General features: G+C 44.6%; 1 protein-coding gene across 2 annotated transcripts in view; it reads right to left on the reverse strand.

Annotated features, from left to right (window-relative positions):
- The window catches only part of plxnb2b (plexin b2b), a 97640-nt gene that overhangs the window by 19870 nt on the left and 61017 nt on the right, over positions 1-16753 (reverse strand). For both annotated transcript variants that reach the window (XM_040162607.2, XM_040162608.2), the window contains 14 exons: positions 10259-11382; positions 9475-9663; positions 9235-9360; positions 8512-8612; positions 7158-7284; positions 6540-6699; positions 5652-5763; positions 5025-5136; positions 4578-4679; positions 4238-4333; positions 3704-3791; positions 3168-3352; positions 1995-2143; positions 549-660 (listed from right to left, as the gene is read on the reverse strand). In XM_040162607.2, coding sequence (XP_040018541.2) covers positions 549-660; positions 1995-2143; positions 3168-3352; positions 3704-3791; positions 4238-4333; positions 4578-4679; positions 5025-5136; positions 5652-5763; positions 6540-6699; positions 7158-7284; positions 8512-8612; positions 9235-9360; positions 9475-9663; positions 10259-11380 — 2781 coding nt within the window. In that variant the 5' untranslated portion in view covers positions 11381-11382. The remainder of the gene's footprint in view (positions 1-548; positions 661-1994; positions 2144-3167; positions 3353-3703; positions 3792-4237; positions 4334-4577; positions 4680-5024; positions 5137-5651; positions 5764-6539; positions 6700-7157; positions 7285-8511; positions 8613-9234; positions 9361-9474; positions 9664-10258; positions 11383-16753) is intronic.

The following is a 16753-nucleotide window of genomic DNA, read 5'->3' on the forward strand; positions in this document are numbered from 1 at the left end:
ACACAGGCTCACGCACAGACACACAGACACTGCTTCTTTATGAAGTGATACATTTCCTCTCAACCTCCAGCTCTGTTAGAAACATTCTCTCTCACACACACACACACACACACACACACACACACACACACACACACACACACGCACACACACACACACACACACACACGCACAATCCTACAAGCATCACATCTGCCTCAATTTGCTGAGCAAACAGTTAGGAGGAGCACTCCCCTGTGGGGTAGCTTTAGCAGAGCCAAAGATATGAAAAGCCAGTTTAATACTTTAACAGCTATTTCAGAGAGGGGGGGGGGGGTACTGCACGGCATCTAGTTAAAATAGACAGAGCATTAATATTATAATGTGACAGCATCTATGCAGTGCATTTACCGCGACATTAGGATGTACATCTTGCATGAAAAACATGCCCTTGGTATGTTCTGCTAAGGAGCTCTCATCAGTTAGGAATTGGAAACATAATAGTACATATGGAAAGTGCAGCAGAGGAGAGTGAGTGAGTGTGAGTAGTAACAGTAGTGAGTATTTACCCTGTAAGTGAAGTACACGGATGAGGTTCCTCTCTTTCCTCCCTTCACCTCCACCTCCACCGTGCCATTTCTATTATTTTCAGGGCCAACCGGGCCGATCTCACACACCACACTGGAAAGTACAACGGAAGAAAATACTTAAGAGTAGGGCTGCAAGTGACAATCACCACAATACACGCTGCCGTTTTTGTATATTGACTAAGCAATTAACGGATTCATTATTAACTCCATGTCAGACATTCCAGATCAATGTTCCCCCTCAACAGCCTTGATAACGCATTTGTGGAAATTCAGCATTTCTGAACAAAAAACACTTGTCTACTAACAGCAGCTCTATTGAAAACAAACCGATAGCCCCATGCAATCTTTGTCCAAAACCCACCATCCAAATCCGCTCCTGAATATTGTCGAAATTGGCAGACAAATGAGAACTGTCTTGTTTTTGTAAATTGGAGTAAATAAATAAATAAGGTAATTGAAAAGAAAAGTCAAAGAAAATACAAACACGTTCAACAGCAGATATGAATGCAGTATGATTTTGTTGCCAGATTGGCTGCTTCTAGCATGGTAGGAATTGCTTCCTTTGAGAATTCTAGAAAAACTGTCAGGGAAAAGTGTGATAAACCAAACACGTCCTGGAGGAATATACGTGTTGCTGATGAAACCGGTCAGCGTAAAACGGCAAGCATGATTCGACAATTAACAGCTACGACAGCGACGTGTGAAGGAATTAAATATTGTTTTGGAAACCTTGTCAAATCATAAGCAAAGGAAGCTCCGACATGCTGCAGACCATAGAGGACAACTGACGGCAAGATGGACTCTAAAGCTCCAGAAGTGGATGATTTAAGAGTGAAAAACATTCCATCTGGTCACATAAATCCTGGTTTATGCCTCATCGTGCAGATGGCGGGGCAAGTATTTGTCATAAAACGGGATCCCTCCTGCCAGGTGTCGACAGTTGAAGTTAGTGGCTGCTGGGCGACAATGTGGATGTTTTCTTTTTAATGTACCGTTCGTAGGAGATAAACGCCGTTGGGACTGAAATTAATTTGAGGGACTTTAAGTTTGACCAAATGTTCTTACAGAGCTTCCACAGCATGAAGAGGACACCAAAAGGCTGTGGCAAATGTGTGATGCTACCAAAACAGAGCTTCGCTGAATTCATAGCTCAAAACATGCTTTCCTCACTTCTGCCCTCGGACAGTATTTATAGACTGACATTCAGCAGAATACCACAAAACTTTGAGGTACTTTCCGGTGCTTTATACTATTGAAATTCATTTGAGAGGAAAAGGTAGTATTGTATTGTCTGACAGTTAGATACAAATATAAAGAGCAACATACTGGCAGGGCGAGCTAATCGAAACATGCCCCTGGTTATCCTCCGCGTGTGCTGTGGCTGCTGCTCATTCATTTGCATAAATACGTCAAAGTGAGTATTACCTGGTGGAAACTGAGTACTTCTCCTTCTGATGGATACATGGCTGCCCAACCACGCTGATGCTTTTAATGTCTTCCTTGTAGATGCCGAGGTTGGAGCCGCGGATGGTGATGGAGATCCCTCCCCGCAGGGGACCGAATCGAGGGATGATCTGGATGGGGAGATACAGTGGTGGGGGGTAGGGTGCGTTTTTTTTTTTTTAAGAAGAAGGGATTTGAAATGGGTTTAAACAGATTAGTTGAGCAATAAGAATGTACAAGATATTTACGCAGTCTGTTTAAGTACGCTGAATGGTTTGAGTACTTAATATTCTAGACGAGATTGAGAATTACATCCACTGTACGAGCAGAGTTTGCATAGATATGAATGCATTAGAGCACGACTGTCAAATATTTCTGGTATACAGATATTTTACAGCTAAACAATACTATCAAAAATGTTTAATAATGATATAACAGCATATAACAGTTGAAACTGAATATTATTCAATTACACCATTTTTGTGTAGCATGTTAGCATGCATTCATTTGCTAATAAGCATCAAACACAAAGAACAGCTAAGGCTGGTAACAGGTTGGCAGGTATTTGGTCATAAACTGAAGTATTGAAATTACAGCGTGACCTGACAGTGGTGCTGAGGAAGAAAAATAATCAAGCAATTCCAATTTATTTTGAGGGGGACATGAATGTGTGTAAAGAATTTTCATTAAAAAAAACCCCATTGGATTCATGCATGGGGGAGAAGGAATGTCAGGGCAATCCACAGTTGAGATATTTCAGACTGGACCAACATTGTGGTGCAACCGACATAACCAATAAAAACTTCCAGCCAAAAGACACACGCTGTGATAACTTTGTATCAGTCGGGCTGTTGTGTACGTGTGGTCATAACCTCTGTCTCGTTGCCTTCAACGATTTTTGTCAATGACAATATGACACCAACAATTAAATGAGCAAAGAAAGAATTGATCCAATCACGATGTGCTGCAGATCAGCTCAACATTCCCTCAAGGAGGCACATCTCCTCTGTCGGGAGAAAGCGGAGAGACCAATTAAGTGGTCCAATCAATAATCCAATCACCAAAGTCGCTGCCTTCCCTCACGGCCTTTTAAGCACGTACTGTCGCCAGTTCAGAAGGTCGACGTAAAGAGACGACGGCAGGGTAACTACTCACGTCGGTGATCTGAGGGTCGGGGCACTGCGCGCTGTGAGGATCCGCGGCCCCTTGCTGGTCCGGATTGCACAGCTTCTCGTACACACACGCCCTCTGTTTGGCACACCACACACACCTGTACTTTGGGTCTGCGTTCTTGCAGAGACTGCAGTCTTCCCTGCCCACGGAGCAATTGTAAAGGGTGACTGTAGGGGAAGTAGGGAGGGAGGAAACCAATTAGCACATTTTGTGTTATGCCATATTCTTATACTCAAGAGGTCTCACCTTTCATGAATAAGTAGCAGGATGTTTACATTTGCGTCAAACATTTACGTTTAACGACGAGCTAACAGTACAGTCATTTGCAACCGAATCCTTCCTATTCTGTCAAAACGTGTTTGGTGATAGAGTCATTACCAAATACTCTAAGTTTTCAATTAAGGATCATGGCAGTTCTTCAGATCTAAGACACTGGGGCTAGCAGTGTACACCCACAGCATTAAATACACTCTAAGCGCTCCGCGCTGAACGTGTGATGTGTGCGTAAATGAGTGTACCGTTGAGTGTGCTGTCCATCTTCTTCCCCGACTCTTTGTGCTTCACGTAGAAGAGAACGTTGGTGTCTGGTGACTTGTCGTAAGAAAACTAAGAAATTGGAAAGAAAATAAATTATTAATATAGAATCCAGTGATTAATGGCACTTAAGCTCTTTGCGGCAAACAGTGTGGGCTGCCGCTTCATCATGCCAGGGGAAGAAAAGAAAAGAGGGGAGAAAAAAAAGTGACACCCCGCCTGGCAGATTTTCAGCTTAAGAAATCAATGTTGGGAAAGAACATAGCTGGGAGCGAGCTTCTGCCTCAGACTCCAAGTGGCAGAATTCACAATGTGAGTCTGTCCATTAGAGGGAGCTAGAGAATATCAAAGGGACTCCTAAACGGTGCCTTGATTTATAACCCTGAAAAAACAAGTCAGTTCATAAGACAATTGGATCCAAGCTGTTTCACTACTGTAAACTTTAAACGTGAAGTTGAGGACAAATAAATGTCAGCAGAAGATTGTGAATACAGAGATACAGTTGAAGTTCTACTCACATTGAAGCCGCTGAAGGTGTAGAAGTGCCCGTTCTCAAACTTGACCTCCTCTTCCGTGTTTCTCATTAGTTCGGTACCGATTATGAAAACATGACCCTGGAGAGCAAAAAACAAAGCAATAAACGGAAAAGTCCACGTGGTACTGTAGACTCTCCCAGCCTGTGGCTGACATGACTTAACCAACTGCTTTCTGGCTGCCAGCGTTTGTTCCATGGCATTATTATTCGTTAATAAAAAAAAATATTGACCTCACGCACTGGTTAAAAATGTTGATCTAGTCTGGCTCATGGCAGGCCTAATGCCATGCTGAATAAATGTTTAAAAAACCATGTCTCTTTACCTGGTAGACGTCCAAATTGATCCCCTCGAAGCTGATACGAGTCTTGTAGCCCACGGGGATCAACACAGGATCTGGGTTCTCAAAGTGAGGACACTTTGCTCCCTGAGAAGGCATCAAAACAAAAATCAAGATACTCTCACTTTCAATCATTTACATTTTAAATTTGCAAATCACTTAACGGACACCCTCCTCTGCGATTAAAGATACGTTTATCGCTGAAACATCTGCTAAGTTGTAAATTGATATCCGCCACCCTACAGTACTTGTCATGCAAGATGGGCCCAGCTGATACCGGAATTTGATTTTTTTTCATTAATTTTCAGGGGAGATTTGGGCCGCTCATGCGTCCCCTCCGTGTGGTGATTAAATGTGTCCTTTAAAACTTTCGCGAGACTTTTTCCACACATGCTGTCAGAGACGCACGTCCTCAAGATGCCACTGACTCACCTGACGGTGTTTGATAATGTTGGGCCCCACCGCGCCTTCGTCCATGTCGCTGCAGGTGTAGTCTTGTGTGTTCCACTGGCAGCCCCACGAACTGGCCACACATGACATGCACCTGAGGACACGCAGAAACCAAAGATGAGAAAAATGCTTTCAAAGGCATTTCATTTGGCAGTCATGCACACACACACACACAAACAAAATCTTAAAAACATGCAAACTCATCAAAGAGCGTTCAGGCAAAGAAAATCCATGTTGCTGACAAGGAAATGGATCTCTGCTACTTCACATAAGCAAAGCTCGTTCATCACACATTCCTTGGCATGAAAGAAATTAGGAAAAAAATAAGGAAGGGGGAAAAAAATGGCAGGATCGACTCTCATTTTTTGATTAATGAAAAGGAAACGGAGGCAATTTCCTCAGCTTGTTAATAAAAGGAGGATATAAAATGCAAGAGGTGCATTCAACATTACCATGCATCACAATTTACAAAACACAGCCTTGATCTCTCATCTGTTCACGCACGGGGATACATTTACATCAAGGTTGTCAGGTGATGCTGTGTTCACTGTCACTGTGTATTTTCTGTGAGCGACAGAGCAGAACTGATAGATTAAGAGTCTGACTCACGGCGTGTTTTCGGATTTCTTCACTGTGGCAGCACAGTTATAGAACTTGAAGTCCCGCGTAGCCAGCTCCACAGTCTCATTGACGAAGACCCGGATGGCCACGGCCACAAAGTCTGAGGACACGGCGAACGGAGGGTTAAAAGATTTACGTTGTGGTATTGGAGTTTCACGCGTTTTTAAAATGTGATTTGTGTCATCTGGAATAATTCTTAAAATGTAACACTTCCACTGTTCATGACAACACAAAAAAACGGCCTCAACTTCCTTCCTTCATTATGTATTAATGCATTCCTCCAACCACACGTGGAGACAACAGCCTTGCTAGTGGCTGATGTAAAGCCGTTCTTATGGAGTATTATTATAAAGGAGTATTTTGAGCTAAATGTTCCTGTCGCCCTGCTTAAATGCACGCAATAATAGTGCTAACGCGCTGATGTTTAGCAGTTAATGTTCTTTATTTTCAAAGTTCGCATGTTAGCATAACATCATTGGTGAATTAGAAAAACGCCTGCACGCTTGTTCCGTGCCACATGTGAATGAGTACGTTTCTCCATCAGAATGTTTGAAAGTGGAAACCATAGCCGGTATTTAACACAGTGCAACAATATCCACAATATACAATTCAATGAAGTACATAAAAGTACTTCCAAATATCACAAATAAAAAACTTTAGAAAACAAGCCAACTTAGTTGAATGCTGGTTGTTCGGGGCTGTAAATTCCAGCCAAGCACATTAATTAATTTAATTACTAAAATCAGCAGACGTGCTGAAAACCTGAGGCGTTTTGGGCCTCTCAGGGTCTGGGAACCCGAAGGCTGTTGGCCCGCTCTGCCCATTGGTGAGACAACCCACGTTCTAATAGATAGCAAACATTTATAAAGGCCATACCTTGGTCCGCAGGTGTGGGTGGTATAAGTGAAGGGTTGGGTAGATCGCAGGAGACCTGACCAGAGTCAGACATGGTGCCTTCGCTCTCAAACGACTTGATGGAGCACAGCAAACGGTCAGAGAGCCCAATGGCAGGAAGGGAGGGGATGTTGATATTCACCTGGACACAAAATAATTTGGAAGTGGCTTTAAAGGAGTTCTTCACATTGTCGATCACCTTTTGGAGGAATATCACTTTAATTGATAATAATTTTGTTGCTTGATGGATGATTCTGATCTCTGTACAATCATTTCCTTTCATTGCCCGGATATTGATTGGCTCGTCGGAAAGAGAGCGTAAGGGAAGTAGCCAGGAATGGAAGAAAACAACTTAAGACAAAGTGCACAGGAGAGGCTCTCCGTCTGCAGGCTGTGAGCACAATCAACCAGGTCGGTTATAATAAGCCAGTTTTGAGTTTTCCGGACGGATCGATAGCGAGGCAGGAAGACCTAGAGCCTGGGGTCTCTGATTCACAATGGGAAGAGTTTATTTCTCGGGCTGTGCATGTTTGTGTGACGTGCATGTAAGAGGGTTCGGCACAGAACAAAGAGTGAGTGAGAGGAGAAGCGGCGCTGTACCTTTTGAGTCTTTTTAAAAGAAAGATTTGCGGGGTAGAAGGAGACAATCTTGACACACTGCTGCTTGGGGCTCCACAGCCATCCATTCTTCTCCTCCGCCCGGCGGCACTCAGACCTCCTGGTACACCTTCAGACGAATGAACGAAACAGCGAAAACAACTCCCGTCAGCCTCGGCTCCACGACCCCACGACGCTTTTATAGTGCAAGGCCTCAAAAAGCAACAGATTCTCAATGCGCTTCTGTCAACAACAACCTCATTCCCAAGGGACTTCAAGCTGTGCAGATTTCAAAGATTACACTTTGTATAGCTATGAAAAACACTAAATGCAATCATCGGTATCTGGTTTTGAAATGTCGAATAACATTTGATCCAACAATAGTATATTGCACAGGAAAAGAAACGGAATATGTAATACATCATCTTGAATGAGCAAAGAACTCTGTCATCATCACACTGACAATAACACAATAAAAATTTAATACGCACTATGAAGGGAATAGAATGAAAAAACAGATGATGTCAATAAAGTGCAGCAGGAGCACACAATATCCATAATATGACCATTACATAGCTCTCACAAAGTACAAGCAAAGAGAGGGGGGGGGGGGGGGGGGGGGTAATAAACGATCTTCATTTTCTGTTTAACTAATCATTAGATTACATTACAGGTCATTTAGCTGACGCTTTTACCCAAAGTGACTTACATTGCATTATTAACTCATGGCTTTTTACATTTCTGCCCGGTTAGGTGTCTTGCTCAGGGACATTTCGACATGGGGCAGCCGGGGCTCAAACCGGCAACCTTGCGGTTCCCGGAGGTTAGCGTTAGGCTCACCTTCTCTACTCCACGCGCCCCCGTCGACCCATTACATCATCACATTGGAGGGCCGATGGCAGCCAGTTCCCTCGCGCTTGATTTCATTTAATTAAATGTCTTACTTTACCTGACTCACAAGCAGACATATGCTGCAGGAATAGAGGCATTGTTTCTGAATACGAACATCAACAACTCGCATGTGTTTTTCTGATATTTTCCTCTTTCCTGCTCACATCTCTCTAAAATACATGATACATAACACCCCTTTTACCCTCAAGACCCTGATAAATATAGGCCGATGAGAGTAAATTGCACCGTCTGCCTCAGCAGCATGAGGCTGACAAATAGCTTTAATTCCTCACGGCTGCACGAACAACAGGAGACAGAATATAAACACAGAGGGGTACTAAAAGTGTCTGCAATAAAACACGGAACAAATACCCTGCTGTGTTTTACAGTTTGAATTGCATGTGTGGGTGTTTGTGTTGGTCTGTTGCTGGGTGCATGCATTTTAAAGTGCCTGTGTGATCCTCACCTGCCCTCCAGGACACACCAGCCACAGTAAGGGTCCCTCAGTTCCACACATGATTGGCAGTCCTTCTTTTGGAGGCACGTCTGCACTGGCACCTTGGTGATCTGGAGCATAGCAACAAGAAATATGATCAAACAGGGCATCTTAGGGGAGGCAATATGGATCATCTGAAATAAGGCTGGAAATAATCCTCAGTTTGTTGCAGGTGTGCAGAGTGGGAGTAAAACACCTGTCAAAACACCATGACTGAGTCTCTCATCTGCTCCTGGTTCAATTACTGGAACAATCACCTCTCTGTACATGCTAAATGTTTACTGTACCCAGTGTGGGAAGGCATCTGAGTTCATTTACTTCAGCAGGATTTTAACTTTTATACACGTCTCCGAGGTGTTCAGCAATTCAAATAGACTGAAAGAAGGGAAGAAAAATGATTTCTACTCATCACAATCATCTTATAAAAAGTACTCAAGTACTCACTCATTATTGCATCTGTAATAACTGTCCAGGATTGTACCTGCTATAGGACATACTCATAATACTTTCACTTTTTGGTATTTCTACCTTTCTGCACCCCTGATGTTACACCAGTGCCCAGACAGATTATTTTGTAATATTTGGCAATATTTGGTGACCAAATGTATCACTTTGTTTCATCGGTCCAAGGGAACAGCGCCAAGCACAATAAACGAACTAGTCAGGAATCTCCCCTCGCTGCCTCATACACACCTTCTTCTCTGTGGTAATGTAGAGGTGGCTTTGACTGAGATCAAAGAAAAGGTTCTTGTTGACCTTCTCTCCCATGGCGTCGCCAGGGGTCTTACTGTACAGGTACGCCGTATCGGCCAGGTGCACCTGGACAGAAAACAAAACCATGTCACCATCAGACAGTCTTATTGCCCTTATCCGGCTTCCCTCAGGTCAAGGGAGAGAAACATTGCATCGAGCAGAGAAAAAGCATAACTCCACCTTGAAGACCTCTCCCTGGGTGTTCCCCAAAAAAGCGATAGTGTGATCATTCTCCACGGTGACGGCCACAGCGGTCAGCATGCCTGACCAGCTCCAAACCGCATCTGCAGTCAGGGCATATCGGGGATTGCTGGCCAGAGGGGAAGGCAGAAAATCTCCTCCACACTTGAAGTTTTCCAACGTATCCTTCTATAAAACAAAAAAGGGAGGTATTGGGAACATTTCGATACAAAGAAAGAGGAAATCACATGTGTGGCAGGTGCTTTTTCAGCATCACTTATGTCAAATGTAAATATATGTTCATTCTTGGGACACCCCCTCATTACAGCTGGTGGACGGCTTCATTTAAGGTCGCGTGAGAATAGTGTTGAAGTTAAAGGTATTTCTATTAGAGACACACCTATTTGATGTATTTTTCTTTTTACAAGAAATTACATTGAATTTGGATCTACATCTTCTACAATAAGTTTGTGAAAGATACCCCAAAAAGTTTGAGATTATGTTGATTTAGCCAGAACGAGATTGTATTATTCTGCATGAGTTTAGGGAATTGGGAAAAGGGAGGGAAGATCTGTCTGACGGAACGAGAGCTTTAGAAGGAACAATACAAAAAAATAAGAGCGCTTCAGAACAAACTGAAGACCGACATTTAAGTAAACAATGACAGACACATGCATTACTGATGCATCTAAGGGGATTCTTCAAAACGTATCCCAATCACATCTGTTATTCCAAACTCCTTTCTTTAAAAACCGTAATAAGCCAACACAAAACAAGCACTTACCGGAATTGTTGATGTGCAGTCAGTTTTAGACGAGTAGGGAATGTCCACAACAGGCAACCCGTGATGCTTCCCTGAGTTGCTATAGCAGGCGCCGATGATATCCACCAGACGTTCATTGATGGAGTCGAGTGGGTACATGCAGAGCGCCGACTGGTGGACGTCGTCCTCCTGACTCGCCACCATGAAGAGAACTTTGCTCCACGGGGCGACCTTCTCCTTCGTACCCGATTCAGTCATGACCCGGGCAAGCTCTTTTCCCGGAGACGCCACATACGCAGCTTGAACTTTGTTGTATCGAGTATTTTTGCCGCACACTAACTGCAGCTCCGTGTGGGAGTAGTAGTGGTGGTCATCTTCGCAAAGACGCGACACGAAGGTGAGGTTTTTGTTGTCCGTACCATCGAGTGTCCGCGAAAAGAGGAAGTAAACAAAACCGTCCTCTTTGAAGGCGTGGCGGAAGTCGTGCAGGTACTTGGGGACAAACGGCGTCGTCTGCACCGTAGACGCTTCGATGATGCTCTCGAACACGACCCAATCCCACACGTCCTGAAGGATTCGGGTGCTGATGAGTTTGGTACTGTCCAGGCTCCCGTAGCCCTTGCCCACAAGAAACACGCCGAAGGAGTGGCCATCTCTGGAGTAGTTGGACATGACGCCCACCACGTTCACGTTATCCTCTATGCTGGCCACATAAGTCCGCTCCCCTTTGTTGTCGCTGTAGTACAGCTGCTCTTCCACATTGCTCAGGTTGAGGAGGGAGCAGATGCCACGGTAGCGGCTGCCGCAGACGATGAGCGAACCGTTGGACGGATGGACCAGCAGAAGCTTGTTGAGGTTGGGCATGGGCTTGGTGTCGTGGCAGGCAGAGGCAGGAGGCGTGCAGGTCCGGGCGTCCTCTTTGGGGCCCGTCTCGGCACGAGCCTCCCGGCGGAGGGACGGCCCCAGCTGGTAGATGGCGTTGACCGCCCCTAGGTAGATCCGACCGGTCTGCGGGTCCTGGACCACATTGTTGATGGCCGTCTCGGAGGTGAACTCCAGGATGGGGGTGGTGCTGATTTCCTCCCGGGCTTGTGAGAGTGGCTGGCAGAAGAGAAAGAGGAGGAGGGAGACCCAGCTTGCCATCTCTAGAGAGGAAAGAAAGAGTGGTTTCATTATTAATGCCGTTAAATGCACTCGTAAATGTACACAAGCCATCGAACACTGCAGTGCGGACTGGGTGTGTGGTTAATATACAGACACTTAACACACACTCAGACATGCAAAGCCATGTGGACCAGTCACATGTACCAAACACGAGGGTTTGAATCGATACTTTTGGTGAGAGTTACGTCAGAAATCAGGGTCACAAGACCTAAACGCGCTTTCACTTTGATTTAATGAATACAGTTTCCACTAACTGGCTTTTTCTTTATGGGTGTGTCGCTAAGTTCTTTAAATTAATGTTAGATTTTATTCTTTAAGCATCACAAATAAAAAGCTAAAATAGGGAAAACCGAAACCAAACTATCTACTTTCAATTTGGATATAGAGTCGTACCAACGGTTTGAAGCGAGGAACTGAATGCCTCAGCTAACAATGTGTAGTTCTGAAGGTGTGTTCGTTTGGATTTAATTGACTTAATATCAGAAATGATCGCTGGTGAAGAAATACAACTGTTGTGTGCGAGGGTAAAGAAGGATTAAGGCAGGAAGACATCTCAAATAATAACACCATAAAAGCCAATTCAAAAACCTTGGATCTGTTCCAACCTTATTTGCCCCCCCCCCCTGTAGACCTCACCTCTAAGCACTATGTGCTCAGGAAGTAAACTGTTTTGTCTCAGGAAACACGATCAAACATTATCCCTGTAAAATACAGACAGCGTGATGAACGGCTGACAGCAGGCGTGTGAGTCCTCGCTCTGCCGTCTGTGCAGCCGCGGTAAATGTGCCACTGCAGGTGGCTTTGACGCCCACGCAGCAAAGGTGCTTGCATGTGCTCTCCAGCTCCAATGGTATCCTCCGCCGGTCAGTCAAGTCCACGGGCGCGTCTGTCCGAACTGAAAACCCCCGATGGCGTGCAGAGGCTTTGTTTCAGGATGTTAACCTTCCTTCCTTGATCTTTCTTCTCATTTACTTACTTCGTCCTTCCTCCACCCCACAAACAATTTAGCTGCCTAAATGTTGCGAGCACTTTTAAATTCCCAGCCTTTAATATTTCACGAAAAACATGGAACACCATGTGAAGAGTTTAAGCTAAAACGTGTGTCAGTTTAAAGAGGCTCCACAATAAGTCACTTACATGTTTGAGCTTTAAGAGAAACTGCAGAGCGTTCTCACAGCCAACATCAACAAACTGAGGGAATCTGCACTGCGTTGGGAAACTGCAAAATGTTCACACAGAGTCAGAAGAAATTGCCTTAAAAATGATCATAGACAGAAATTAAATCTCTGTGAGGCAATTTCTGAGTAACAACGTTTTCTCTGTAAAAGTGAGCACTCACAAAAGCCTTACTCATTTAGGGCAGAGCTGCCTTTGGGCAATAACGTGTGTGGCATTAGAGCTAGAAAGCGGGGGGCTTTCTCCTGCCGGCAGAACTACAAAATCACAGGAATAAAATCATTTAAACCCCAATAAAGAAAACGCTTCAATGGACAGCTTTTGATGAATTACATGTGTAATTTCTGGGCTCAGTACTTCATACGTGCTCTGAGGGTGTTATTTGAGGTGTCAGTAGCACCGACCCACATTTATTCTATTCCCTCCAAAAATTACAGTTTTTATTAATTTATATAGAAATATTACTTTCCGGTTTGTATTCATTTCATTCCCCAAGTCACAACCTACAAGTACGTTTTCCTTTTTGCAGCTTCAGGTAGTCTGACGCGCAACATGCTCTTCAATGTGTACTTTATTTCAGTTTGTGAAAACATCTGCCAAGAATCTATTTTTATAAGTTACACCTCTCATTATTGTGTGCATCCACACAATGTCTAATGAAACAGGTGGGTTTGTTTTTTTCCTTTCTGTTTGTACACAAAGGGACAGTGTTTAAACATTGGCTGTGGTTGTAAATAAGGACAGCAGTTGAAGCATGACTGGCTCTCTGAATGTACCTCCATTGTGCAACATCTGCCAAAAAACGTAATATCCATATTTCTATCAATTTTCTTCAGCCATGATACACTGCACAGGGAGTCCACAAAGGTGAATTATGTCAATGAATTGTCTAGAAAAATGAAGAAATTACTTCATTTCTTTGACTTTGAATCAAACACGCTCCGACAAAGAATTTCTCAGTTTGTGATGAACAATGCAGGGACAATGTCTCGGGGCACTCATTAGGTTTCAGAAAACTCCGTTCCACTACAACCGTGACTTCAAAGAGTCCGTCTCCTACTCATGCAAATCCTATAGCCAACGCTCAATCAGAACAAAAAAAAGCCTCAGATGCTTCATTGTGGGTCAACGCAAACAAAATTCTTTACATATTTCAAAGAAGCCCGTTCTCTCCGAGGACGTCTCCTCCTGTCTCTCTATCACTTTTCACTCTTTTTCAGGGGCTAAATCCTGCACGGCGGCATTAGAGAGGCTTCAAAGAGCTGAGGAGAGGCAGACGTCTGGTGGGGGTGACACAGGTGGAACGAGGCCCATTTCTCTCTTTTCTCAACGTGTCTCTAAGCTGCTGAGCGAGAACACGGCAAGTGGGCAAAGCAACCGACACGCGGCTATTCTGAATAAATAAAAAGCTGCTAAATTTAGAGGCTGCGTGCTGCATCAGCCTGCAGCTAATGAAGCCTCCAATGGCTTGGGATAAATAATAATGAAACACATCATGTTCTAATGAAGCTGGCACATCTGAAAAATGTGGTTCTGTACAAGACAAAATTAAGTAAATTTGTCCGAAATTTCAGAAATTTGAACTAATTCCTCTGCAAAATTTTCACTTTAGGAGGTACAAGAAAAATACAAATGTTTACAGAGAATTTATTAACTAAACCAATTATACTGGATCCTCCTCGTCACTGACCAAATCATGACTATTTGGTTTGTTACAGAATGTACTTTACCTCATTGAAAGCTTTCTATATGATAAACATTAATGATGCCAACTGGTGCATATAGTTAGATATTGAGCGAATACCTTGAAAGAAATGTTTCACACACTCATTTTAATTTGTTTTCTCAGTTATTTGTTTTATCATCTATTATATCTTCTCAGAATACTAAAAGTTGGAGGACCAGAGACCACATCAAGTCCAGCAGCTATTTTTACAAATAAATACTACGTTCAAACCCCCACTTTGATATGTAGAATTTTAGAGATATGTCTAAGAAGAAAAACAGTATTTATTTTGTGCTGAGACATGATCGCTTAGTGAATGAGCTCGAGAGAAACGATTTCATTCTGCATAGTGATTTGGGATTTACAACTACAGCTCATTTTTCATTGTTGAAGGAAAAAAAAGACTGAAGAAAAAAACTGCTGAGGTTCTAGATGAGCAGACCGGAAAATAGCACCTGATGGTGTGTCTCTTTGTTGGCTTGGCTTGCCCAACACACACAACACACACCTTTTTATTTCATAAAAAAACGTTCCAGCCATCTCTTTCAACCTCCCTCGGCAAGTTAGGACACGTCTGGACAGGAAAAGCAGCTCGCAGCTGAGAAAAATGAAAGATAATTGAAAAATGGCAGGTGTGCCGACAAACACACGCACGTGCGCGCAGACAGACACACACGGATTGGTGGGCTCAGGGATACATGTGCATGCACCGATACGTGCAGCTTGAAGTGCTGTCAAGGTAATCCTATTCCGACCACACAGAGACACTCTTCTCTTCAAACATCCACGCTGTGTGTCTTTGACACAGGGGCACGAAAGCCCAGCACGGCAGTGCACATGCCTCTGGGCCAGCCCCCCCCACCCCCCCCCTATCTAGGACAACCCCCGCCAGGAGGAAGTGTACGAGCACGCCTGAGCAAAGGAGCAAGAGATCTGGGAGGAGAGAAAACCAAAGTGTGTGTGTGTGTGTGTGATGGTTCGATCACAAACTGCTGACCTGACAGGTTTTGAACCAGCATGAGTGTCCTTCTCACAGATTAAAACAGATACGGAGTTGGTATAAAAAATAAAAGACACACGCCCTACCCCGAAAAACATAATAGCATATCACCCCATACTGCGATCGCTCATTTTCAGCACTTTCTTTATCGGAGAGCTTGGCTTTAACAGATGCCAGGGTCTGACATTGATGTGTGGGGGGGGGCTCTACATTGAAGCCGCTTTCAGTGTTACACGCTGATAAAAGTGAACCACTATTAAATTACTTGCATGTCCCCAGAGGCCCTCGGGCGTTGATGGCGTGGGGGGGTTATTGCTCTAAAGTAAATCGCGCCATGTGTCTCGCAGCGTGTAGGGTTCTTAAAAGGGTTGATAAAGTGTGTGCAAGGCAACATGACAACGTGGGTTAGGAGCCATTCAAGGACCCGTAAATGAGGGGCGGATCGTCATTCTTTAATTTCCCGCCGCCGTCCAGAGAAGGACAGGCGGGAACAAGCGGCATTGTTAGACATGAAACGTGAAGTGGGAGAGTGTAGAGAACTCCCTTTCTCTGCACGTCTCCCATCTCTCCCAAATATATATATTTTTTTGCACACGCAAAACGCTTTTGTCCCGTTCCTCACGGTGAAATTCTTTCCCGAGTTGCGATGGGAGGCTGTTGTGACGACGGCAATCCAATTTCCATATGAACAATTACCCTGCCGTCAGGGTTGGCAGTTCATTTATTTCCATTTGACTGACTGGAGGAACCACGCTCACCAAAGGAGCCGGCAGAGCCATTGTGTTCATGGCACCAGGCGGGGGATTGATGAGCCGGGTCCGTTGCAGTGGGATCCAGCTGCTTTGGCCTAAATATGCTAACACCTTTAAAGTTGGCCCGTGACACGAGGATGGTGTGGATCCCACTTTGCTCTCCTAATAGGCCGCATGTGTGTGTGTGTGTCCCAATTCTCACGTCTGTGTGTCACCGTGCCCTCTTGTGTATGTTTGTCCATCTTGATGGATGACCAAGAGTCACGGGTAAGAGGGCAAAGATGCCCGCCCGCCCCCCGCCCCCCGCCCCCCTAGGCACGGCACTTTGGCTCATTAGGAAGGATCGGCTGCTTCTGCGACTGATCCGCTCAGTCACCATTTTCAAGGCTTCTGCTACCCCCCCCCCCCCTGCCAGCTGGACACTTGAGCAACGAGAGCATAAAAACACGCGCACACAAAACACATTTAAAAGTGCATGTGGTCACAGACTTTCATACCTTACTTGGCAGCCAACCTCCATGTCAACCTCAGCTAGTCCCTCAAAACAAACACACAAACGCCACCTCGCTCTGTCTGGGCAACAGCAGCTCGGGCTAATCTCCTGATGCCAAACTCGCCCTCAGCTGGATGTCGCCGAGCGACTGTTTGCTGTGTGGACACAGCTGGCGGATGTGAGGAACCTGATTAAATGGCCCGGC

This window comes from Gasterosteus aculeatus, chromosome X, assembly GCF_964276395.1.
Source record: "Gasterosteus aculeatus chromosome X, fGasAcu3.hap1.1, whole genome shotgun sequence".
NCBI lineage: Eukaryota > Metazoa > Chordata > Actinopteri > Perciformes > Gasterosteidae > Gasterosteus > Gasterosteus aculeatus.